This window comes from Juglans microcarpa x Juglans regia, chromosome 1S, assembly GCF_004785595.1.
Source record: "Juglans microcarpa x Juglans regia isolate MS1-56 chromosome 1S, Jm3101_v1.0, whole genome shotgun sequence".
In the NCBI taxonomy this organism is placed as follows: domain Eukaryota; kingdom Viridiplantae; phylum Streptophyta; class Magnoliopsida; order Fagales; family Juglandaceae; genus Juglans; species Juglans microcarpa x Juglans regia.
In genome coordinates, this window is record NC_054595.1 from 16,555,905 (window position 1) to 16,582,777 (window position 26,873).

Genomic DNA, 26,873 nt, shown 5'->3' on the forward strand with positions numbered 1-26,873 from the left:
TCTCTCTCTCTCTCTCTGTGTGTCGCTCCGTCGCTCACCATCACCGTAGCCGTCGCCGTAGCCTTCCGTGACTCCCGTCTTCATCTCCGTCGCCGAAGGTAAGAAACCCTAAATCTACTATTTTTTGTGATATTTATTTTATGGAATGGAGATTGGAGGAAGGATGGGTTTAATCGGAGATGGAGAATGAGATTTTGTGAATTGTGTGCTGTGGAGACTTGATTGTGCATGTGGTTCACTGGTTTGAATGGTTGATAAACAATGTGTTGACTCTGTGTTCGTGTGTGAATCTGTCATGATTAGTTTATTTTTTTCATTTTTTTCGAAATACCCTAAAATAAAACCCCTAAATTATTTTAGGGTTTCGGATTAGGGTTCCAATTACTATCAATACTAAATTTTGAGCTATTAAACTGATGGTAATAAACTGATCTTAGGTTAAAAAATATATATATTATACATTCCAATTACTATCAATACTTTCTTAATTTTTTACCAAAATTATCAATTTACACTTTAAGCTACTAATTAAATTTTGAGGATTTACATTAATGTGGGATAAAATCTGAGTATTAATTGGGTTTTTAATTTTTTTTACAACTTTTATAACCTATTTTAATTGGGTATTTCATTTTTTTTTTACAACTTTTATAAGTTATAACCCATTTTAATTGGGCATTTAATTTTTTTTACAACTTTTATAGCCCTTTTTAATTGGGTATTTGATTTTTTCTACAACTTTTATAACCCATTTTAATGGGATATTTCATTTTTTTACAACTTTTATAACCCATTTTAATTGGGTATTTCTTTTTTTTTTTTTTTTACAATTTTTATAACTCATTTTAATTGGGTATTTCATTTTTTGTTATGTTTGATGTTTGATCATTGATGTTTGATATTCCAACTTCCAATATATATGTTAATGCTTGGATGTTAATTGTTTGGCATGTTGCTATGTTTGTTTTAATTTCAGATTTCTTGAGTTCATGGATATGCCAGCAGATTTTAGTGCGAGCTCTCCTTTCCATGCCCAGGATACCCCTACCCCTACCTCTACACCTACCCCTGCTCCTACTTCTACTTCTACTCCTACCCCTACTCCTGGCCCAACACCTACCCCTACGGCATCTTGCCTTGCCCCCAAGCCCAACAAGAAACATGCTTCTATAGTTTGGACTCATTTCACCAAACTAAAGGGTGGTGACCCCAATAACCCCAAGCCAAGTGTAACCATTGTGGAAAAAATCTATAGATGCCACTATAGGAAACATAACACCTCACAATTAAAGGTGCACTTAGAAGACCAATGTAAAAAAAAAAATCCAATATTAAGATAATTACAAGAGATGAGCCAATCTAGGCTAAAAATTGGACTTAAAAAAATAGCGGATGAGACTAGTAGGGGTGCAACTTTGAGAGGGAATACAGACACCTAGCTCATATGGTCATCATGGACGAGCTACCTTTTCAACTTGTTGATGGGAAAGGGTTCCAAGTGTTTGCTCGCTACTTGGAATTAAGGTTTAATATTTCTTCTCTCCACATGGTGGCAAAGGATGTAAAAAAATATTTTTGGTTTGAAAAAAAGAAATTGAGGGGTGAATTGGCCGGTCAATTTATTTGCCTTACCATTGATATTTGGACATCAGTCTAAAATTTTAATTATATGTCTTTAACTGTGCATTTTGTTGATTTTAATTGGACATTGCATAAGAAAATTATAAAATTTTGTCAAATCACCGATCATAAGGGTGAGACAATTAGGAAAGCCTTAGAGGCCACAATAAAGAAGTGGGGTTGACCCGAGTTCTTATAGTCACAACTGATAATACCTCGTCTAATGATGTCGCATTAGGACATCTAAAGACCTATCTTAAAGAGGCAAATAAGACAATCTTGGGTGGTGAGTGTCTGCATGTGAGATGTGCGGCACATATTCTGAATCTTATTGTTACTGATGGTTTGAAGGATCTTCATGACTCAATTGCTCGAGTCAGGACTATTGTGAGATGGGTGAGATCTTCTCCTTCGAGGTTGGAGAAATTCAAGATTGCTTCAAGGTCTGTGGGCCTAACATCCAAAAAGGGTATTTGTACTGATATGCCTACACGATGGAACTCAACATTTTTTATGTTGGAAATGTAGGCTGGCATTTGCACTATTGGGTGATGAAGATATCCAATATGTTAAATATTTTGATGATCACAGGGATTGAGAAAACCCGTAGATGATGATTGAGAGATTGTATCTATTTTTGTAGAGTTTTTGAGGCTTTTTTATGAGATCACCACGACAATATTTGAAACTTTGTACCCTACATCCCATCAATTTTGTCAACAAAAGGTAAAAAAAGAATTAGATGACATGGTCACGGGTGGTCACTATAGGCTGCGGGAGATGGCATTGGTTATGAGGTCAAAGTACGACAAGTATTAGAGAGATTTTACTAGGGCTAATATTTTGTTATATGTAGCTGTCGTCTTTGACCCGAGGTTTAAGGTGGATGGCATGGTATTTGGAGTGGGCCTTGCGTACGGCAAGCATGGGCAGATCTTATTGCAGCAAGGGTTTGAAAAACCCTTTGTAGATTATTTGATGAGTTTACAGTCCTGCAGGGTCGTAATATTGCGGCACCTACACCTACCCCCTCACTGGTTCAAGAAGTCAATAATGGAAAAAGATGTAGATTGGACTGGGGTGAGAGGTTTGAGCAGACCCCCTTGATGCGGAGTTATGTAAAGGTTTAGTCAGATATAGACAAATACTTCGCAGCGGAGGTAATACAATTTTCACGAAATTCGATATATTAAGTTGGTGAAAGGTGAATGTAGTGAAGGTATCCCATCCTTGGAGAGATAGCCCACAGTCTTTTAGCCATCTCTGTTAGCACCATAGCCTCAGAGTCGGCCTTTAGCATCGGAGGGCGTGTATTGGATTCATTTCGGAGTTCATTAGCTCCTACCACTGTGGAGGCTTTGATTTACACGCAGAATTGGATCAAGTGAACTCCAATTTATGTTTCGGATATTCTTGAGTATGAGGAGGCCGACGTCAAGGATGAGGGTGGTGATCAGTTTGGATCTGGTATTTATTTTAATTTCATTTTCTAATTTCTTATTAATTTCTTTATTTTCATTTAATTGGTATTCATTAATTTCATTACAAAATTTATTGTTATAGTGATATATGAGCGGTGTCTACGGCTACCTCGGATGCAGTATGACTTTGTATTGGACCCACCATTGCCATGGTTTACACAATTTGTCTTTTATTTATTTTTTGTATTTATAATTTTATATCATATTTTAGTATCTTATTATTTTGCTTGTTTTTATTTTAGCTTTTATATTCTCAATATACAATTATACATATGTTGAATCCTAATGACCGATTTATGCTCATCTGCCTCATCTTCATCTCATCTCAAATTCCAATTGCTCAATCCCAATCTCATCTTGATTAGTACTTTTAATATTTTGTATTTTAATTTTTAAAGTTTTTGTTTCATTTTATAACTTTATAATTCTAATTTGTTTTATTTTTAACTTATTAATATTTTAGCATTTAAGGTTTTATAACTTATTAACATTTATGATCTTGATTTTCAATCTCACAGCAATCGACACAACTCACCACTTAGTGAACTCACCGCCACAGCGCCATCCCAAATTGATCAAATTGAAAAGTTATGGGTTATAATTGTTAATTTACAATTAAGTGTAATGTTGCTACAATAGTTAATAGTACAATTTGTAATATTTAATATTTTTAGAGAAGTTTGTAATATTGTAATAGTTTAAGTTTATTAGTTCTCTTAGAGTCTTAATTTGTATAATTGTAAATTGTAATAGCTTAGTAGTTAATAGTTGAAATTTAGTATATAGTTAATAGTTCTATCTATATATATGTATATATTTTTTTAATTTTTAAATATATTTAATTTTTTTAGTTAAATTCTGGGCCAAAAAATAGATTCTGGGCCCAAAGCGCCCCAAAAATAGATTATGGGTCATTTAGGGTTTAGAAAAATGAACTGGGCTGAAGGCCTAGTAGGGGCAGGGGGAAGGACGGATGGGGGTCCACCCCCACACCCCAGTGAATGAACGGGGTACCTCGCCCCCGCGTACGGGGAAAATTTTCAATCCCCTGCCTATGCGGGGGTGGGGAAGAGGTGCCCCCTCCCCATAGGGGGCGGGTAGCACCCCTAGCCATAATTCATTTAAGACTAAGCAAGTAGACAAGAGACATTTAGTTATCACAAGACAAAGCGAGCTAGCAGATCTTAATGTTTAGGGACTTCACCGAGGTCCCTAACAGATTGGATGTGCACGCGGCGGCAAATACTATCCTAGCCATAGTAATCTATCGAAGCCATGACCAAAAGTAAAACGGACTGTAAGGTGAAGATAAATGTTCACTTGGTGAATGGGGTATGGGTGGTGATCACTGTTAATTTGCTTCACAATCATAATACTGTCAGTCCACAAAAGTTTAGATCTTTTAGATCTCACAAATGTTTAGATAAATATAGTCAGAGGATGCTCGACTTGAATGACAGAGTGAGTATTCGGATGAATAAAAACTTCCAAGCACTAGTGACTGATGCGGGGGGTTCGAGAATTTAAAATTTCAAGAAAAAGATTGTCTCAATTTTATTGACAAAGCTAGATATTTAAGGCTAGGTAAAAGAGGTGGTGAAGTACTAAATGAATATTTTAAGAGAATGAGGTCAATAAATGATGGTTTTGTATCCATTATGAATGTGGATGACAAGTGTAGAGTAAGGAATGTGTTCAGGTGCGACGCACGAAGTCAGGCGATGTATGAGTATTTCTAAAATGTTATCACGTTCGATACGATATACCTAACAAATAAGTACGAGATGTCATTTGTTGGTGTCAACCCTCATGGACAGTCCATATTGTTTGGGGCAAACTTGATTTCAAGCGATGACACAAGTACTTTTGTGTGGTTGTTTGAAGCATGGTTACAGTGCATGAATGGACGGGCACCCAAATCCATCATAACAGACCAAGACTGGGCAATGAAGAGTGTTATTGCTATTGTATTCCCAAATAGTTGCCATAGATACTGTCTATGGCATATAATGAGGAAACTGCCTGAAAAATTGGGATCACACTCGGAATTCAACATAGAGTTGAAGACTTCTATTCGGAGTGCACTCTATGATACACAGAGTTGCGAAGAATTTGAGGAGAAGTGGAGGCACCTACTTCGTAAGTATGACATTGCTGATAATGCATGGTAGTAGGGGTTGTACAATGGGAGGTCATTTTGGGTACCAATGTACTTGAAGAGTGTATTTTGGACTGGTATGAGCACTACACAACGATCTGCATGTATGAACGCTTTCTTAAGTATGGGTTTGTGCATTCCGGTACGACATTGAAGAAATTTGTCGATCAGTTTAACAATGCCCTGAGGAAGAAGGTGGAGGTGGAGACAATGGCTGATTTCAATTCTTCCAACCAAATGATCTCATGCGCATCATCATGGTGCATTAAGAGGTAGTTTCAAACATTGTACACGAATGCAAAGTTTAAAGAGGTCCAACAAGAGGTTTGGAGAATGATTTTGTGTAATTGCATACTTGTTAAAACGCAAGGTTGCATTTCCACCTTTGATGTTTTTGAAGAAATATCCATCTCCAACAATTATGTAAAATTTGTCAAGTACTTAGTTCACTATAACGAGGAGGAATTCAAAGTTAAATGCACGTGTGAGTTGTTTGAGATAAGAGGGATTATCTGTAGGCATGCATTTAAAGTTTGTCATATGAAGAATATTAATGAGGTGCCGGATAAATATGTCTTGGATCGATGGAAGAAAGACTTAAATAGGAGATACATAGTTGTGAAGAATAGCTATGATGACTTGCGGGTCTATGCGGATGCAGGACGATATGACTTTGTGGTTAAAAGATGTTTGAAATTGGCAACGCGTGTATCCCCAAGTGATGACCATGTCAATGCATTTCTGCGCTTTTTGGATGACTTTGAGAGGGATTTTGCAGGATTACAATTTGATTCCGATTCAATGAAAGTGAAAGAGAAAGTGGTGACCAATAAGGATAAAAAAATATTAAGCCCCACATTGTCCAAGGGAAAGGGAGACCGCCAACGAAAAGAAAGGTTCTGGTGGTTGAGAAGGCTGGAACCAAGAGAAAGATGAAACATGTAGTACATTTTGGATGAGTAATTGTCAATGTGGTATACTGTAGGCATATTTTTTTTTTTTATAGGTAAAAATTTCTAATAGATGCATATTTTTTGTTTTGTCAATTTAGACGTGTAGGAAAATAGTAGACGATGAATCACAATATGGTGAGGTCCTGGAAGCACAACTTGGTCTTACTGTTGATGACATTGTTTGTAACACCCCGTATTTCAGTGTATTTTTACTGAAGGATTATTTTTGATTGTTCAAAAATTTATCCTCTTATTTTAAAATTGGTTGGATTTTTAGTAAGTTTATTTCTATGATTTTAATTGGTGAAAATTATTTTTATGTGCTTTCCAAATATTTATTTATTGTTATGCATTTAAATTGCTTTTAATATTTAAATTAATTACTGTGGGATTTAATTATTTCAATTTGACTTTACCATTACGTTTAAATTATTTTATTTAACTTGTGGTTTTAAAATCATCTCCGTTGGATCATTTTTGTGACCCAAGTTATGAGGATTGGACCTCATTTCTTTTCCCTCCATTTTTCTTTCCTTCCTTTTTCTTTTCTTTCTTTTCTTTTTCTTCTTTATTTTCTCTCCTCTCCCGCGCGATCTCTCTCTCTCCTCTCCTCCGCCCGTTTCCATCGTCCCCTCCCAGCGCCGCCGTCCGCCGGCGGTGGTCGACACCGCCCAGCCGACCAGCTCCCCCTCCCTCCGGCGACCTCACCTCCCAAATCTCAGCCCCTACCTCGCCGCCGGTAGCCCACACGCCCCCCACGAAGCCGCGGGCCACCTTCACGCCAGCGCCGCCGTGAGCCGGCGGTGGCCCTCACCGCCCAGCCCGCTAGCTTCCCCAGCCGCCGGCGACCTCACCCCACCAACCTCACCTCCATCCGTGCCGCCGTTAACCACCAGTAGCTCTTCGAAGCCGCGGCACTCTTTCCGCCGTTGCGCCGCCGTCGCACCGCCATTGGCCACCATCTTCCTACCACTTCATCCCCGACCTCTTGGCAACCCATTGGACCCAACCCCACCTCCGATCCGTCACCGGTGAAGCTCCACCAATTACATTTCCGATTTGGGCATTTTGGTCTTCTACCGCCCATTTCGCCGACACCCACGGCAAACCACCGCCACCATTGGCTTCACCGACCTCTCTTGGCCCTACCCTACCATTTTTGGGTCTTCGTTTGTCCTCGTTGAAAAGTGGGTATCTGTGACCCACGACCACAGTGTATTTTACACTGTGGTGTTGCTCAGAAATCACCACTTGCAACTTCGAGATCCTCCGGAAATTATTATATTGCACTGTAAGTATTTTCCTTAAAGAACTTTCGTGATTTAAATATATTTTTGCACTAACACATATTATCTGTGAATTGGTTTGTATTGCCGGACTGAGTCCGAGGAGTTTCGGGGGTCGGATGGATTGTGGACGGAGTTGTGTGTTTGTTTGCATTATGAATTGTGATTGTTGGTTGTTGGTTATGACTTGTTCACGTACATCGCATATTGCATACATGTTCTTGTGTTTATTGAAATTGGATTTTCATGTAAGTAAAAGGAAAAGAGACTGTAGGGATGGTGGTAAGCAGGGATGGTGGTTGTGTCCCGCCTGTGATTCCCGCCTACGGTGCACGCGGTAAGGATGGTGGTAAGCAGGGACGGTGGTAGAGTCCCGCCTGCGATTCCCGCCTACAGTGTCCGATAAATGGATTGTTTGTGTGAATCATTTTATGAGAAAATGTTTTACGGTTATTTTGGGCCAAAATGGGATTTTTGGCGTGTGTTGGAAATAATCATTTTTCTGGGAAAAAATGATATTTTATGGCTAAATGTATTTTGCTATATTGTTGGTTGCATTAATGTATTTTTATCCCGAGAGTTGTTTGGTTTATACTTACCTGTGGTACCATTTTATGGTATCGCAGATTTTGATGCAGATGATGATGACGAGCCTTAGCTTGGCTCCGTTGGAGGAGTGATCTGGGATTGCTCCTGTTTAGTGAGTTATGTGTTTTTATCAATTTATGTATTTACCTTTTGTATTATATTTGGGATGACTGTATATTTATTTTTTAAAGATAAATTGTGTTGAATATTTGTATTTAAATTCTGGTACTTATTTGACTATCCGCTGCGTTATTTTATTTGTACACTGTTGCATGTACACACACTGGCACTTCGTTGGGATGTGTGACAGTGTTGTCACCATCCTGACGTCACGATTCCCTTGTTTTTTTGTACGTGGGAGTCGGGGCGTCACATTGTTATCCCAAACCAATATAGTACTATCACACAACCAATACCACCTAACAATGACAATGTGTGATATGTTTAAAGTTTATAAATCTTTCTTCTTGTTGTTCCATTTTAATTTGTTTGTTTTAATTTTTCATCTTTAATATCTTCAGGAAACGTCATGCATGCCCCATGGGACTTAGTGAAAATCAGTCCCCGACTTTGTCCACAAATGTTGAGTTGGTGTTGCTTGTCTATGAGCATGACTTGTGTTTGTCTTTTGTGTGAAAATAGTTTCTAATGGGAATTAAGCAGATATTAGAATGGGCATTGGGTTTTTTGTGTGGAAATTTGAACATTAGGTTTGTAAAGGGGATTAAGCAGATATTAGAATGGGCATTGGGTTTTTTGTATGGAAATTTGAGCATTGGGTTTGTAAAGGAGACCTAATATATTAGAGATGCAAGCAAAATTGCAAATTGATCATGTTCATTGTTCATGATGTGGTACTTCATGTGGCTATTGCTTGATTGTGAAATGACATTTTAGTACTACATATGGATGACTTTTTCTTTTTTATGTACAGGAGGAGGAGGAGTAGTAGTAGTACTTGAGGAATTGATCTATGAAACTTGGTTTGGTTTCATTGAAGGCAGGGAGCACGTGGTTATGTTTTTCTAAATTTGAAACATTTTTCTGAACCGCATTCATTGACATTGTTTGTTTCAAACTATAATGCATGTGTTGGAACGGTTAAGGAGGTGGTGGTCACAGTACTACTCTCCCTCTCAATATCAAAATCGTGCATTTCTGACTCCCAAATTGGAGTTGAACATACATGTGACTAATTTCCACCTTGTTGCTCCAGTTATAGATCTAGCCAAGGTTTTGGTCCAATCTTTTCATTTTACCATGTAAAGAGCAATACCAAGTGTCGCATGTTGTATTCACAACAAAAGGAAGCTGTGCATGAAAATAATTTTAGAAAGAAAAAAACACCCAAACAGACTAATTAATTTTCCTAAAATGTCTTATGACTCACAAACAATTCAAGAATTGCAACCTATATATTCATAGACAATATCCATAGTAATATCCAAACCTATATATTCATAGACAATATCCAAACCTATTTTCATAGTAATGCCACTACTAAGAAACATGGTCACTTATTTTTTTAATATCCATAGTAAGCTGTCATAAATATATTCATAGACAATATATCATACAATTATGGTCTGAACAATCCACAGCTGATTTAAAACTAACACATTAAAACTATAGTCCGAGTGTACCAAAAACTATTACAATAGATATTATTCAGTGCAAACACAACAGTATACGTGCAGCCCTATTCTTTACGATCCATTTTCGAAGTTCATCATCTTGCTTTTGAAGCTCACTTTCTCTCTTGGTTAGTTTGTCTTTATTTTTTTGAACTTCATACTCACACAGCAATAAATCATCCTCTCTCTTCCGAACTGCATTTTCTCTTGTCAAAATTTTTTCTTCTACCAATTGACGTATATCTATCCAGATGAAGAATTGATATCTTGCTTCTCCTTGCATACAAATAAAAAATCTCAAGTTTCAAATAGGACAATTTCATACATGGATTCAAAAGCAATAAACAAATTAAACAGTGGGTCATTACTGTGTTATACTTTGGACACGCATAAAATTTTCTTTCAGAATTTTTGTTGGTGTGAGAGATCTTTAATAGTGCTTTCAAACCACACCAAATTTTTGGTGATTACATCTCAAACATATCAATTATAGATGATAATGATTGACTCGATGCTATAATTGAACTACATGAGAACCATAAAAGGTGACGGTGAAAATGAAGGTACGAATCAACTTGTACACTCTAAAGATGCTATTGGAAATTCTTCGTACTAATTGACCAAATTAAGTAGACTTTCAAGTTTCAAGCTACAGATGTTATGGTGAGCTGTCTTTTCAAGTGTTCGTTGTAGTTATAAATATATGAAGAAAAACATTACAGTTTCTAGCGAATTTTATGCATAGAGTTTGTTTGGTATTCTTTTTATTTCAGTCTTCACATAAGAAATATCAGCATAAATATTGGGAGGCTGCATTGCAGCTTATTGTGTTGCTTTATGTTCCCAACTTGTATTTATTTTGACGTCTAAATAAACTCAAAAAGGCTATTTATACTTGCTGTTTCTGTCTTTATGGTATGAACTGTTTGAATTATTATTGCAAAGATTTACTGAATGAAAACATATATGGTGCCTATAAGAAGTTATTAGAAGCTCAAACAAAGTAAGGGGAAAAAAATTACTTCGCGTTACTACTGTCGAAATCTAACAGCATAGACCTCTGTCAACAATTGATTGAGTTGAGTTATTGTATATTTTATACATTTAGAATCAATATATTTTATTTATTTCATTACATTATTATTGATTTTAGATGGAGAAATGGTTAAGATGAATAAATCTGAGTTATAATTTAAATTGGTTAATAGCATGATTGATGCTTAATTTTATAACTTGTGATTTAATTAGATGATGTGCTTTCACATGCACAACATATTTTTGATATTCTATTCTTTATTTTTATTTTATTTTTTATTTTTTTTAATATAAGCCAAGAAATGTAAAACCAAGAAAATAGAAAAGTCAAAAAGGTTTTTTTGTTTCCCTAGAGCCACACATGCGCGTGGGACCAAGCTATTTTGGGATTTTGAGGAAAAGTTGAGTTTTAGCAATTGGGGGCATTTTGGAGTTAGACAGCTGCACAGTTTGGCATTTTAAAAAGTAAAACTAAGAGAGTTTTACGCATGCGGGCCTTTTGGCTTTACGAATGGAATGCCGGACGAAAAGAAAAAAGAAAAAAAGAAAAAAAAGAAGGGCTTTTGGCATAAGAGGACGAGTTTTATTATTGAGGGATTTTTTCGTTTGGAGGCTAGGGGACGGAACAATATACTTTTTTTGGAGACGCACACAGCGCCATTTAAGAACTTGGAAGGGTCCACTGCCGCTGCCCAGCCTCCTCCACTACTTTTCATCTTCATCTCCATTCATTTGGCTTACTTTTTTTACTCTCTACTATTTATTTAATTTTAGTTTAAAGTTTGTGATGTATTTTTTAGATATTTGGCTTAGATTGTTGGGTATTTTATTTGCTATTTATTTACTTTGTATTATTTATTTTTCTCGTTTCTTTAAGCTTTCATTTAACAGTAATTACAATTGCTATGGATTGATTTTGAGAATTTGTGATTTGAATACAAGGATGAACTTTAGAATCTTGATTTTGAGACTTTTCAATTCTCAGTTCGTATTTTGTCAATTACTTTCTAATATAGTTTAATTCTTAGCTTAGTTTTATTAATCTCTTAGTTCCATTGCATACTAGATTAATTAAAGCTTAATTATGACTTAAATAATTTCAGTTTTGTTATTTAATTTTCAGATTAATTAAGATTATTTAGTTTAGTTGATTTCTTGATTGTTAATTTCAATTTGTTAGTCTTTTACATTTCATTTCGACACTCAAAAATTCAAAAATATGAATCTAGTCCATGACTAGTGCCCTTTTTTTCATTCCTGTTGCACTCTTCTATTCATTGCACATACCACTACTTTTATTTTCTCTTTGTGAATATTTTCACCATTTTAAACGAGCTTGATTTTAAGTAATTTTTCCTGAGGAGACGATCTAGGAATTTATTCCTAATTATTACGCGATACACTCCTGCACTTGTGATAGCCTTTGTGCTACTCATTTTTGAGTGAGTCAACAATTGTCCCAAAAACTTCAACTTCAATCATTTTTAAGTTCCTCTAATGCATTGAACTCACACACTGCCAAGAATATGTGTGATAAAGTAGAAATCTTTATAAGAGCAAATTAGTGTATGTATACAGCAACAAAATTCAACTAACCAAATCAGTGTATAAGAGCAACAAAATTCAACCAAATTAGTGTATAAGAGCAACAAAATTCAAACAAAGTTCAACAAAATCAGGGATCCTTACAGGTTTCGATGAGAGAGACCGAGCACGGTGAGAGATCCAGAGGGCTTGATGAGAGAGAGAGGCTCGAATAGTACAATACATAGAAGGAAGGAACACCACAAGTCGAAGACGGAAGGAAAGCCTCCTTTGGTTGAACACCAAAAACCAGATCCGAAGTGGGGGGCTTTGGGTTTCGTCGTCTGGGTGAGGGCGAAGGGGAGGGGCCTGCGCAGAGAAGGAAGAGTGAGGGTAGGGGCTGCGCAGAGAAGGGTGAGTGGGTGGGGGTTTCGTCTGGGTGAGGGAAAAAGGGGAGGGTTGCACAGAGAAGGGAGAGTGAGGGCTTTGGTGGTCTTCGTTTGGGTGGGGGTGCTGTGCAGAGAAGGGAGAGTGGGTGGGGTTCGGTATTCGTTTGGGTGAGTGAGGATAGAGGACTTTGATGGTCTTCGTCTGGGAGGGCTGCGCAGAGAAGGGAGAGTGAGGACTTTGGTGGTCTTCGTTTAGGAGGGGCTGTGTAGAGAAGGGAGTGAGGGAGAAAGGTAGACCATGATGTGGCAACGAACTAGATTGCTGAGTAGGCATGTGTGTGGTGTGTGATAGGCAGACCGAAGGTTGAGTAGAATTTTTAATTTTTTTTATTTAAGGGACAACTATAGAGATGACTCAACAACACATTAAATAACCAAACAAATATAAATATTTTGAGATTAAAAGTTATTAAATCATCATTTTTTGAAAATCTTATTGTCATTCTTGTTTGCTATCCGAAGAAAATAAAGAAAAATAATATTGTACATTGTCCAAACATTCTTGTTTGTTAATTTCTTTTTTGTTTTACTGTTTTTGCCTCCTAGCACTGTAATTACTATTATAAATTTTTAAGAAATATTATTTGTAGTTGTAGTTTTTACTTACATAATAATATGGGTTGATGTATCAATTATTAATATATTAGAAATTATAAAATTTAAATTTTAAATTTTAAAAGAAAACTAATAGAATAAAATTGTAAATAACATCATAAGTATAGTTTTATAAATGAGATGAGATGAGTTGAGATTAAAATTAAAAATTGAATAAAATATTGTTAGAATATATTTTTTTAATATTATTTTTATTTTGAGATTTGAAAAAATTAAATTATTTATTTTATTTTATGTAAAAATTTAAAAAAATTATAATAATTAAATAATATAAAATTAGATGAGTCAAAAGAAATTATAAAAACAAACGAGAAATTACCCTCCCTGTACAAAGCACCCTACTCTTCTCGTTTAGATTGACTACATTTTTAAATTTGAAAAAATACATTCTTCTTTGCTTAAAAAAAATAAAAATAGAAGAAGGTAATTCTTGCCAGGGTGTCAACTGTTCCCTCGGGTGATCAAAAGGAGAGAACATATAGTTTAGCCGCGTCATCACAAAGAGCGATTCTCTCTCTCTCTGCATTCTTAAAATTTTAAAAATACTGTTAGCATTTTGCTCCAGTTGTTTCGATTTCTTCTTCTTCCTTTTTTTATTTCATTTGAAAACTAGCAGCTGGATTGTTTTCCATTGGGGGGTTTTTCTTCTTCTTTTCTTTTTTTCCCCCCTCTCCCAAAAACTCCATCGACCTCTATTCGGAAGCAAAAACCAGTAGAAGGTTATTGATGTCATAATTTTTTTTTTATCATTCAAATCCGTGGAGTAAGGAGGTTTTTGGTCGGGATCGGTTCGCCGAAAAGTTTGTGGAGGTGGTGGGGTTAGTCTCCGGCGACAATGGCGAGCGACTTGCCGATGGGCCCTCAGCTGGAGCAGATCCACGGTGAAATCCGCGATAATTTCCGAGCCCTTGCGTATGTTCCCCATTAATCTCTCTCTATCTCTCTCTCTGTGATATGCGTGATTATTGTGTTGTGGTTGTGAATATTGCTCTTTGGCTTTAATTGGAAGCTAGGTTTCGATGAGTCCATTGTTTGAAAATACGAGGTTCAAAGAATAGGGGTGGGAACCAATTACTCTCCACGAACACTCAGCTAAATGAACGAGAGCATTTGGCTTCGTGACCAAAGCAATGCTTCCATTATTCGATACCTTTAGTGCTAGATGGTGATTCTTGGCTACTGACTATGCATATTAGCTTTTAACAAAAGACTATGCCTATTCCCGAAAAGGGTTACTTCATTGTCATGCCAAGAAGATTCTTGCTTGGTGCTAAGTAATATTGTGCTCTCTTAGTGTCACACGTCTGCAATAGAGATAGGAAGGACCAAAGTAATAGCAAGCTTGGGCTGAGTAATAAGAGTTTAGTAGTTGAGTTTATTTGCATGAGTCTTGTTGAGTTGGGCCATGGCCCATTTATTGTTAGTTATATTTTGATTGTGGCTTTATGTTACCGTTGGAGTAAGTGGTCTATGGCCCAAGAGAGAAGTCATATATGTAGTAGAATGAGGGACTTGTAAGGATATCCAGAATCATTAATGAAAATATTTTCCTATTCTCTTTTCTCTCTTTTTTTTAGAGGTTAGGCCGACCTCGAATTTGACCTATTTTCTTGTATTTTCTCTCATATTTTCTAGTCATTCAAACACTACTGTTACAAGTGGTATTCGGAGTCAGTCTTTCCTTGGCATCGGTTTTGTCATTCGTGAGAATCGAAAACATCATCTCATCCTTACTCAATATCAAAGAGCTAATTGAACAAAATCTTCAACGCTTCGATGTTATTCAACAACATCTGAATGATTTTTGGCAAGCCACAACAAAATGCAACAAGTATTTCAATTGTCTCTCGATGAATTTGCTAGCAGCTTTCAAGAAAATTTCAACCAATTGGAGGATCGAATCTGTGAAATCCAAGAGGAAGATTCAGTTTCTATGGAAGAAAAAGAAGCAATCACGCTCGATTCGATTGTTCTTTCTCATGTTTCAATAAATTCCATTAGAAATTAGAAACCATTTTCTTCATTCTCAGATTACTCCCTTAGAATCTCGTGTCCTTCCCTTCTTCTTAGAAATTATTGCCCCTTTTCTTCATTTCTTTCGCTTGTCCCTGGCAACAAAGACTCATTAATCGTAAGAAGCCTAACCATCATATGGGAGTTCGATCTCGGTGGCGTCGATGAAGCCCAAAAGACACCGATCTCTTAAGGTGGTGGGAGCTGATGAAGACGACGCCGTACAGGGACAAATGGATAATAAATTCACAGGGATCGCCGGTGACGCAGAGAAAGTCGCAAGAGAAAGGAGATATGGTCCATGTTAGTTTCTACTGGAACTATGGAAGACTTTCAGAAAGCCACGCCGTCCGTATGAGAAGGAATGATTGGATCATGAGCTGAAGCTTGTGGGAGAGTATGGGCTCTGATGTAAGAGAGAGCCATGGAGGGTTCAATATGCTTTGAGCCGCATCCGTAATGCTACCAGGGAACTTCTCACTCTGGATGAGAAGAATCCTCGTAGGAGATTCGAGGGTGAGGTGCTTCTCTGCAAAATGAACAGGTACGGGCTCTGGATGAGGGCCATAACAAGCTTGATTATGTCCTGGCTTTGACTGTGGAGGACTTCCTTGAGTGCCGACTCCAAACCCTTGCATTCAAGTTGGGTATGGCCAAGTCGATTCACCATGCCCGTGTATGTATTAAATTAGTTAACAAGGATTCGGTTGCGTCGTCCATCTCCAAGGCCTCCTCTGATGAGTTGTCTCTCCGTCACTGCGCACTTTCCCTCGACTTCTCCATCCGCCGCCTTCAGTCTTTGATCCATGCTCTGCTCTCCTATCACCTTCTTGATCCCAAATTAGTTAACAAGCCTCCAAGAGAAAATCTGAGAGGTAAGAAGTTTTTTGCTTCCTTTATGCTTGATGTATTGCCACTGAGGGATATTGTAATCTATGGTGAGGTCCTGTGGGTAGTTTTTCTTCTTTCATCTATTGAGCATATTGGTATTCATCTGCCGGACGAGAAGATCACTTGGCAGTGGCTTCTTTTTACAAATTATTCTCGAAAGGGTAATTTGCTGCTCTATCGTTGGGTCAGAGTTGTAAATGTAAAAGAGTTGAGTCTAGCCCGTAAGGTGTTTGTTGGAATGCCGGATAAAAGTGCGGGTAGTTACTGGACCTTTTATCCTGTGACATGCCTTGCTAGGATTAACTTGGGTGCACCATCGTTCTTGTTGTTGAGTCATAAAAGAAGTATGCTAAAAAATGGTCAGGAGAATCATGAATTTGTTTCAAGGTGTAGCAATGAAGACTTTGGTTTTAAAGGTAATAAATTACTTGCAGCATGCATCAATGATCAATGCCTTCTTCACTGGCATGCCCTTGAGTATGAGCAGGTTCAAATGTTTGAGTATACATCCGTTATAAATGCACCTCAGTTGTTTGAGGTAATGCCAATAAGAGACTTGCTCTCTTGGAGTGTCCTGATAACAGAACGGACATATGTTATAGGCACTATGTGGTGGCTTGTGATTTCTATAAACATTCCTCTGTTGGTGGACACTAACTGTGTAATTAGTGCTGTCATATTTTCTGTCTTGGCCTCATGGGCTACACACCCTCCAACTAAGGAATTTAAGGTCGTTGGATTGCTATTTGTTGCAACTACAAGAGTTAACGTGTCACCTTCTCTCGTCTTGGAGCTTTTGCAACAGATTGCCTGTGTCATTAAAGACTACCTTGGAATTATTAATGAAATTCATTGCGGAAAAATTTGGTGCTTTATACTGGAACAATTGTAACTAAAGATGGAAAGGAGAAGAAGGTCACAATTGATTTTGAGCCATTCAGGCCCATTAATGTGTCTCTTTATCTTGTAACCAGATCTGGTTGTGTCTCCTTGGTCAATCAAATGCCATTTTTCTCTAGCTTGCAGGTCGAGCATACATATTTGGGTCCACTTCAGTGAGTGGTGTGGAGATACAAATGAGTGGCAATCATGAAAGAGCTAGAGTAGATGTTTCCCGAGAGATGTTTGATAAAATTCTTGGGATGGGTCTGAGGTATGCAGCAACACCCATTGATGGGGTTATTATTGTGAAATATGAAGTGGCTGTTGGTATAAAGAAAATTCTTATTTTTGACCCAGGTGGGGGGTCAATGGTAGGCAAAGATATTGCACCTTGTGGACAAGGTGCTTCTATGGGGGATGGTTTGTCACACATCTGCAATAGAGATAGGAAGGACCAAAGTAATGGCAGGCTTGGGCTGAGTAATAAGAGTTTAGTAGTTGAGTTTATTTGCACGAGTCTTGTTGAGTCGGGCCATGGCCCATTTATTGTTAGTTATATTTTGATTGTGGCTTTATGTTACCGTTGGAGTAAGTGGTCTATGGCCCAAGAGAGAAGTCATATATGTAGTAGAATGAGGACTTGTAAGGATATCCAGAATCATTAATGAAAATATTTTCCTATTCTCTTCTCTCTCTTTTTAGAGGTTAGGTCAACCTCGAATTTGACCTATTTTCTTGTATTTTCTCTCATATTTTCTAGTCATTCAAACACTACTGTTACACTTAGCTGCCAATGTTTCTTGGTTGGAGTGTTGAATACTTTTTTCGTGCACAGTTGATATATTATTATCATGGATGCCTTTGGTTTATGTCATTGACAAAGGTAGCTAACTTTGGTTGTCTCACCTAATTGTGTTATTCTCCAAGGAGAGCACATGCCTGTGCTTAAATCTCTCATATCATTTACTGCTGCTAAGTTATACGAATGCATAGGCAGCTCTTTAGAAACTTGTGTTGGGTATAATGGAACAGTTAGATGGGTTCAATCAGATTAGTAATAATTGTGTGAGAAAGCCTATTGAAGAAGAAAATAGAGTACAAAGGCATATAAGCTGGAGGGTGTAGTTTTCAGTTGTTAGTATGGTGATGTGCTGGTATTAATATTTATCTGTTAGATAAGAGTCGTAACACAGTGAAGTGCATTTTCAGTATTTATCTAATTTGAAAGTTGAAGAAAAGAATAGTTCCTTCCCACAACACTGGTGTCATTTTGTTTTGTGTCTGTAGATTTTATTGATGAATGCTTCTAGCAATGACTAAAATTGAATTAATGATACTGGGGAACTTGCTGTTACCGATACTAAATCGATGTTGTGACCATCGATCATTTCTCTCAAAAATGTCTACACATCTCTAAAGAAGAGGTGCAAATGTCCACCCATCCTTAAGATACACGTTCCCCTTTATATTACCTGGGCTGCACCCCTAGTGCTTATAATAAAATTTAGTACCTCTACTTATAGAAAAGAAGTGGCATAAATCTACTTTGAGAAGAGGATAATTTGATTCACCTGCGGGTGGAAGAAGGTTGATATGGCTATATTTGAGGTTTGCAATGTTTGCCTCACACGATTAATATTCTTTTATAAATAATTTTTTTTTTATTCATATGAAAATAGGCATAGCCCAAATACACAATACCTCACACAATTTATATAGTGTATTGTGCATGTACAGTAAAATAAGTGTTTTTTAGGTAAATTGGTGCGGCTAAAGTAGTGTCATCTTGCCCTCTACCCTTTCCCATCCAACATCTCTTTCTTGACCAGATCTACTTGACATTGTACAATTCTTTGAAAAGCTTCCATCTCTATTTTAATTTATTTTTTAACCTTTTGGTATCTTACATTTAAGTTCGTGTAACTAAGTTTTTACAGTTTTCTTTTGGCCTCCCAATCAATGTTCCATCTCAAGCAAAAAAGAAAAAAAATTCCATGTTTATTTGAAAGTTCCATCTTGAACGAAAATGTAAGAAGTTTTTTTTATATGTGAGCAAAATTTTTATTTTATTAAAGAATAAGAATAGCTCGAGTACACTAGCTGTATACAAGAGGTGACATCTCATAAGTAGAACTAGATACAAGAAGTCCTGAAAGCTTAGTCCATTGAAATCTCTAGCTATTGCCCAAAGGAACAAGTGTCGAAAAAGAGGCTCTTAAGTTCATCCAATGTCCTTTCTTGATCTACAAAATGCTGGTCATTCCTTTCTTTCCAAATGCACCACAAAAGGCATGAATTTTTGTATAAGTAAAAAAAGACATGAAAATTATCTTCCACACTATTGTAAAAAGGTCTACCGGCCTCCTGGGCATTACCCATGCTAATTCTATTCTTCCAAAGAAGTCATTCCACAAGGTTCTAGCAACCTAACAATCAAGTAACAGGTCATCAATTTATTCCCCACTCTTCTTGCACATGCAACTCCAATCCATCCATCACAATGATTTGGCCTTCCTTAGGTTGTCAAGGGTTAAAAGTTTTCATTGAGCGTTCATCCATGACCACTCCTGGAATGCAAGAAGCTTTGAAGATCGAGAGTGGTCAATGGATGAGCTTAGAAGCTTGCAGGTTGGTATGATTTTGAGGGAAGAAAACGTGTAGCTGCCATATGGAAGATGATTTCTTTGTGCTTGATGTGGTGTTTTTGGCTGGAAAGGAATGAGAGATGCTTTGAAGACAAAACGTTCTATAGGAGAACTTAGGGACTTTTTCTTTAGGGGAGGTTTGGATACAAAAAGCCTTTTAACTCATCTTATCACATTTAGTTATTACACCTTTCCCAAATTCTTACACAAAATACAATAAATAATTCAACTTTTTCCAATCCCAAAACAATAATAATATTAAAAAATAATATTCTAACAATATTTTATTCAATTTTCATCTCAACTCATCTCATCTCAACTTACTATCCAAACCTCCCCTTAATACTTTGTGTATGTGAGCTAAGACTCTTGTATTGAATGATGATAATTTTCTGAATTTGTAATATTTTTTTTTCCTGCTTTTGAGAGTGTAGTAGGTATTTCCTTTGTATACGTCCTGTGTACTTGGGTTTTACCTATTCTTGGTAATAAAATTTCTAAAATTTCTTATTAATTTTCTAAAAAAAAAAGCTTGAAAATTATCATCCTTTGACTGCTCACAATGTAATGCCACTTCATAGTCATGGATTGGTGTTGTATGTGCAAAAAGAATGGAGAGTCCATGGATCATCTATTACTTCATTGTGAGATTTCTATGACCTTGTGGAATGACTTCTTTGCTCGGATGGGCTTAGCTTGGGTGATGCATAAAAGGGTAATTGACCTCCTAGTTTCTTAGCGAGGCATCTGGGGCAACCCGCAGATTGCAATAGTGTGGAAGATAGTCCCAATTTGTCTATGGCGGTGTATTTTGAGGGAGAGGAATGCAAGAAGTTTTGAAGATCGAGAGCGGTCAATACTTCACTCCATTTGTTGATTGTAATTGATTTTAATGGCATGTCTTTTCATGACTTCCTTGTATCGTTAAACTTGCATGCATAGGGTGATGCTCTTGTATATGTCTTGTATACTCGGCCTTTGTCTATTTTATGCTCAATAAAACTTTGTTTACCGATCAAAAAGAAAAATAAAAAATCCAAGGAAGTTGTTGTGGCAAATAAAGTTGCTTTAGTGGCGCCTTATTCCTCCAAATACTTTTCCATCTAAAGGGAGAACTCACTTGAGAGATGAGGGCCTTGTAAAATGAACTTACAATGAATTTTCCTTTCTTGGAAGGACTCCAAAGTATCTTGTTTGAGCCTCCAGCTCCAAAATCAATAGAGGACAATAAGTTCAAGAAATCAGTGAGGGCACCTATTTCGAGTCAAATAACCCTCTAAGGAAACTTAGGCCTCGTTTGTTTTCTCAACTCATCTCAACTCAACTCATCTCATCTTATCTAATTATTACAACTTTCCCAAATTTTCATACAAAATAAAATAAACAATTCAACTTTTTCAAATCTCAAAACAAAAATAATATTAAAAAAATATATTTTAATAATATTTTATTCAACTTTCAACTTTCATCTCAACTCATCTCATCTGCGAAAACAAACAAGGCCTTACATTCTACTAAAGAGAGCCACAAAACAATTCTAATGAATCAAACCATTAAGGCTCCTTCTCGCATGCAATCCTATGGATAATTGGGAAAGCATTCTTGAGAGCCCTATCCCTGCACCAGAAATCATGCTAGAACTTTATCTTGGAACTATGCCCTAGCTCTAGTCTAGAGAAAACCCTCCATCCTTTTTTGATACATCTCTACAGACCCACCCCATACAAACCATCTACCTCATTTGAGTACCATCCTCCCTATACACTGCCAAACTTGGAGTCATTTACTTTCCGCAAAGCCGCCCTCTCCTTTTGGTAATTCCACAACCACTTTCCTACTAGTAAAGCTCGATTGAAGGTAAGATTTTTACCATTTTTTTCCAAAAGTCTCAAATATGAAAGTTTCAACTGATCACAATGTTCATTTTGAAAGTGATGTTTTATGGTTGGAGGAAATTTCCTCCAATACATTTATAAAATTGACAAGTGTCCATTGAGGATGTGACATTTAGATTTTTTTTAAAATTCAAAGTTAAAAAATTTAGGCAGTCCTGCAAATTTTTAAAGCTTTAAACTCTCTCTTAGTTTAATGTTCAGTTCAAGTGAATTAGGGGTGGTATGTCCCATTTACATAGTGTTTTAATTTATATAAATGAATTAATTAAGGTGTGATTATTTTCAAAACATTGGATGCCCCACATTCTGTAGATATAATAATTTCATACACCTCCGAGATGCTGTATACTCTCTTAATATCATTTTTTTACTTGTTTCCGATTTCACATAGACATCATTACTGCAGATCACATTTTTATTTTGTTATTAATATTTTGAATTTTGTTTATACAATTCCTTAAGTAGTACTTTATGTTGATTATCCGGCCTCCCTTTTGTTTGGGAGCTGCAGGATAGATACTTGTAATTCTTTAATGATTGTCTGGATACATTGCTGGGATGACTGGTTAATGATTATGATGGTGTTACCTCTTTGCATTCAGAAATGGTTTCCAGAGGCTTGATAAGATCAAAGATTCTAATAGACAAAGTAAACAGCTGGAAGAACTTACAGGAAAAATGAGGGAGTGTAAAAGGTACACCACTGGGTCTTTCATGTTGGATTCTAATTCTTCAGAGAATGGGATTTTACTTATTTTATATGTAGCATTGTTTATATCCTTAACTCCCCTGCCCCAACAAAACAAAACAAAAATAAAATAAAATTCTGTTTTGCCATTCATCAAACATTTGTGCATTGAACTTTGGTGTGGAGGATAGGAAAGTGTCCAACCATTTGTCATGTACCAAAAACTAATGTACGAATATTTTGGATAACAGTTCTTGAGATTTGTGTGTTTGGGATTTATACGTTATTAACTCATATTTTAGTAATTCATTTCAGATTAATTAAGGAGTTTGATCGTGAACTTAAAGATGAGGAAGGGAGAAATCCTCCTGAGGTTAATAAGCAACTCAATGATGAGAAGCAGTCTATGGTCGGTATTTGGAACCTTCTATGTTTATTTTTGGTGTTAATGACATGAATATACACATGCATTATAAACACACATGCATGTACGTCTGTCATACATCATGTGAAATGATGCACTGCTTTTTTTTGTGCCATGGTACTGCTTACTTTTGATGCTGTTTGTGTTTTTTCTTTTGAAACTCAGCTTATGTTGCAATACTTCACATTTGCAGATCAAAGAGCTGAATTCATACGTGGCATTGAGAAAAACGTGAGTGTGACATTCATTTTCTTTTTAGGGGTCAGGAGTTTGGATCTGTTCTGTGTGGGGTTAACTTGTTTTAGAGTGATACTACTTGAACCATGAAAGAAAATATTCAGCTTATCACTTATAATTTGACAACTAAATTAAAAAATTTACTTGGTTGTCATATTCAGCTAGCAAATCTAACAAAATTTCTGTCCACTCTTCATCTGCTGGGTATTGTTGGACTTCAAATGCATATGTAATAATCTCTTTTGCTGAACCACAGGTATATGAATACCCTTGGTAATAAGAGAGTTGAACTCTTTGATATGGGAGCAGGGGTTAGTGAACCTACGGCTGATGACAATTTTCAAGTAGCATCATGTGAGACCCATCTCCACTCTGATTCACAGATTAGTTCCAACTTGTTTGATATTATTACCTGAAACTAGCTGTGCTAATATGTTCCATTGATGAATATGTTTTGTGCTAGACCTATGGACGCACTTTATCAACTGATTCTGTGTTAACTGTATCTATGTCAATTTTCCTTTAATTCAAAAGCTTCAACCGATGCAATGATAACTGACACAGCCTTTGGATCTGGTATAGATCCATTTTCATAGATGAGAGTTGTGGGAATGCGGCGACAGAACTATTCTACTAATGTTGTGTCTACATTTGATATGTGAAGACTCCAGCAATAGATTGCATGCATCCGTAGGGATTAGTCTTGACCCAGAATGTGTTGGAGATACCCTCCTTCACTAGAAAAGAGAAAACAATAATAAGAAAAATGAAAGAATGATGTGGTACTCTGAAAAGAAAATTCTGTGGAGTTTGGAAGGGGCTGGAATTATTTCATTACTAGTCAAGAAAATTCTGTGGAGTTTGCTTAATATTGGATGGAATAATGGTGTTTTTGGATTGAGGCATATGATGATTACTTGGATTTTTATTTGATGATACATTTGGCGAGCATTCCTCACAGTGAAGGACATAGTTTAGGCCTCATTGGATATATGATATGCACAAAAAGTTAACTTTTTGGATGAGGTTAACATTTCATCTAAATTCTCTGTCAAACATATTTGGATCAATTTCTGACTCTGGAAAAGTGTAATAAATTTTGCTGACATATTATGGTAGAATCATCTCCAATTGAAATATTTTTTCTACTGAGCTCTAGATGGTTCTGATCTTTGATCTACTTTAGAGACCTAACAAACTTAATGAAGGAAACTCACCTACGTCGTCACCTCATTGTTTAAATGGATTCCGTGAGTCCAATCATTTACTGAGAATCTGAGTTAAATTTTTTCATCTGAGTTAAATTTTTTCTACTCAGGTCTATAAGATGGTTCTGATCTTTGAGCTACTTTAGAGAACTAACGAACTTAATGAAGGAGACTCACCCTAAGGCTGTGTTTGGATGCTAAGGTGATTTTAGATGATCTAAGGTCTTGTTCACTTTTACAAAACTTCTCAACTCATCTCATCTAATCATTACAACTTTTTCAAATTTCCACGTAAAATAAAATAAACAATTCAACTTTTTCAAATCTCAAAACAAAAATAATATTAAAAAAATATATTCTAACAATATTTTATTCAACTTTCAACTTTTATCTCATCTCATTTCATCTCATCTGCGAAAACAAACAAGGCTTAAGTTGATCTGTGAATAGTAGTGTTTTGTGAGTTCTATTAATATGTGTTTGAATGTAAATAGGTTGAGATATGTGTTTGAATGTATGAAGTAGGTTGAGATGGGTTTAACTTTTTATGGGAAGTTGAAAAAGTAATGGGTCCCATCAATGATTGGTTTGACATGGGTTGAGGTGTTCTTGACATCTAAACATCTCTTCCCCTCATTATTTAAATGGATTTCCTGAGTCCAATCATTTCCTGAGAATCTGAGTTTTTTTTTTTTTTCCTTCTCCAATCTTATTAACTGCCTGTGTACGTGAGAAAAGGCTTTGATGCCAGAGTTTCTTGTCACAAGATACCTCTAATAACACTTGATTGTATTTTAATAAGTTGCCCAAACTTTCGAAATATATGTGAATCAAATATTTGAAAGATAAAGAACCTTGGATTTTTATGCAGATATGTATGTATGCATGTATTGATTTCTTTTTGTAATTCTTTGCAAACAAGAGGTCTAAAAAAATTACTTTTACGTGTCTTGTCCTATAGCAATGACAAACCAAGAACTTATCAATGCTGGAACAAAGACAATGGATGAGACTGATCAGGCCATTCAACGCACTCAAAAGGTGAAGTGTTTTGAAACATGTGTTAGCTCAAAATGTTTTTGTGTTGCCATTATTCTTGACTCTTGAAATTGACCGTTAGGTTGTTGAACAAACAATTGAAGTGGGAACTCAAACTGCTGTTACATTAAAGGGCCAAGTAAGTATAACCATAGAGTAATCTCAGTTATTGTTCTTCCCATCTGTTTGTAGCCTTCTATACTATAATCTGATATTTTGCAGACTGACCAAATGGGCCGAATTGTTAATGAGCTGGACACAATTAACTTCTCAATTAAGAAGGCTTCCCAACTTGTGAAGGAGATTGGTAGGCAGGTTGGTTCTTTCTTCCCCCTGCCCCAGGGAATACAACTTGTTTTCCATTTATTTTCCTGAAACTAAATTTGATTTGTTTATTCCAGGTAGCTACAGATAAATGCATCATGCTTTTTCTATTCCTTATTGTCTGCGGTGTAATAGCCATCATTATTGTCAAGGTATTACCTCGAATACTTAGCTGTAAAATTCATTTATCTATTACCTTCGAATACTTAGCTGCAAAATTTCTGAGTCATGGACCAACGTGTTGATCCCAACTACTTTAACTTTTTGGTTGAATTCTATTGTTGGAGAAATCAAAAGGTTTTGGTCGGGTAAAACGTTATTTTTCCCCCTCGGAAAAAAAAAAAGAAAAAAAAGAAGACATTCTCAAGGGAAGGAAGAAAAAATAAAAAAATAAAGGTGAAAGTAAAGTATTAAGACTATAAATGAATAGTATGGTATGAATTTCTTGCTTTTTTAGCTGATTTCAGTTATGGACTAGCGTATTGCATTATGTAAGTGCATTTTGTACATATATGCACACCAAAGCTTACAAAAACTTAGCGTATTTCTCTGCAATATGTACAATTTCAGATTGTGAATCCCAAGAACAAAGACATCAGGGACATCCCTGGATTGGCACCTCCAGCTCCCTCAAGGAGGCTTTTGTGGGCTGCAGAACATTTCATTTAGATTCATTATTTCGCAGCAGTTTTTCCGCCCATAATGGTTTGTGTTTTAAATTCATGCAAAGGGGTGCTCAGAGTAATGCAGTTTGCGGGTCGTTTGTCGTTTTTTTGTTTTTCTAATTTACTTTCCATAATTATATTGGTTCTTGCCTGCTATGTGCATATTCTGTTTTCGATTCTTTTCTGTTGTGTGTAAATCACATGCGAGCCCTTTTTGCTTTGTTTTGAATGCCATATCCCTTTCAATGACAACATGCCTTTTGGGTAGGCATGTTGTGCTAAATTAGTTTGCTCTCCACTTTTTGAGGAATCCCCACGAGTATACGAGTAAATTCTGGAAAGGGCTTTTCAAATTCTTCGGTTCCAGGGGGAAAACAAGATTTACTGAGATATATCCCGTAGAAAAAAAAAAAAAAGAGGCATGTCCAAATCAAAAGGAAAGGTATTATTCATCATTATCTTTTTTAGGGCGGGTTTGGATTCAGAGACGAAATGAGATAGTTTTAAATGAAAATTAAAAAAAATATTGTTAGAATATTATTTTTTAATATTATTATTGTTTTGAGATTTGAAAAAGTTGAATTGCTTATTTTATTTTGTGAGAATTTAAGAAATTTGTA

General features: G+C 36.3%; 1 protein-coding gene across 1 annotated transcript; it reads left to right on the forward strand.

The window, feature by feature from the left end:
• LOC121247528 (novel plant SNARE 13-like) lies at positions 1 to 26,473 on the forward strand. The gene is made up of 12 exons (XM_041145877.1): positions 1 to 17; positions 4,234 to 4,236; positions 13,909 to 14,255; positions 22,272 to 22,364; positions 22,673 to 22,766; positions 22,975 to 23,012; positions 23,275 to 23,372; positions 25,188 to 25,267; positions 25,347 to 25,403; positions 25,487 to 25,579; positions 25,666 to 25,740; positions 26,159 to 26,473. The coding sequence occupies exons 3-12, from the start codon at positions 14,179 to 14,181 to the stop codon at positions 26,255 to 26,257; spliced, it is 804 nt and encodes a 267-aa protein (XP_041001811.1). The 5' UTR covers positions 1 to 17; positions 4,234 to 4,236; positions 13,909 to 14,178; the 3' UTR covers positions 26,258 to 26,473.
• The last annotated feature ends 400 nt before the right edge of the window (positions 26,474 to 26,873 follow it).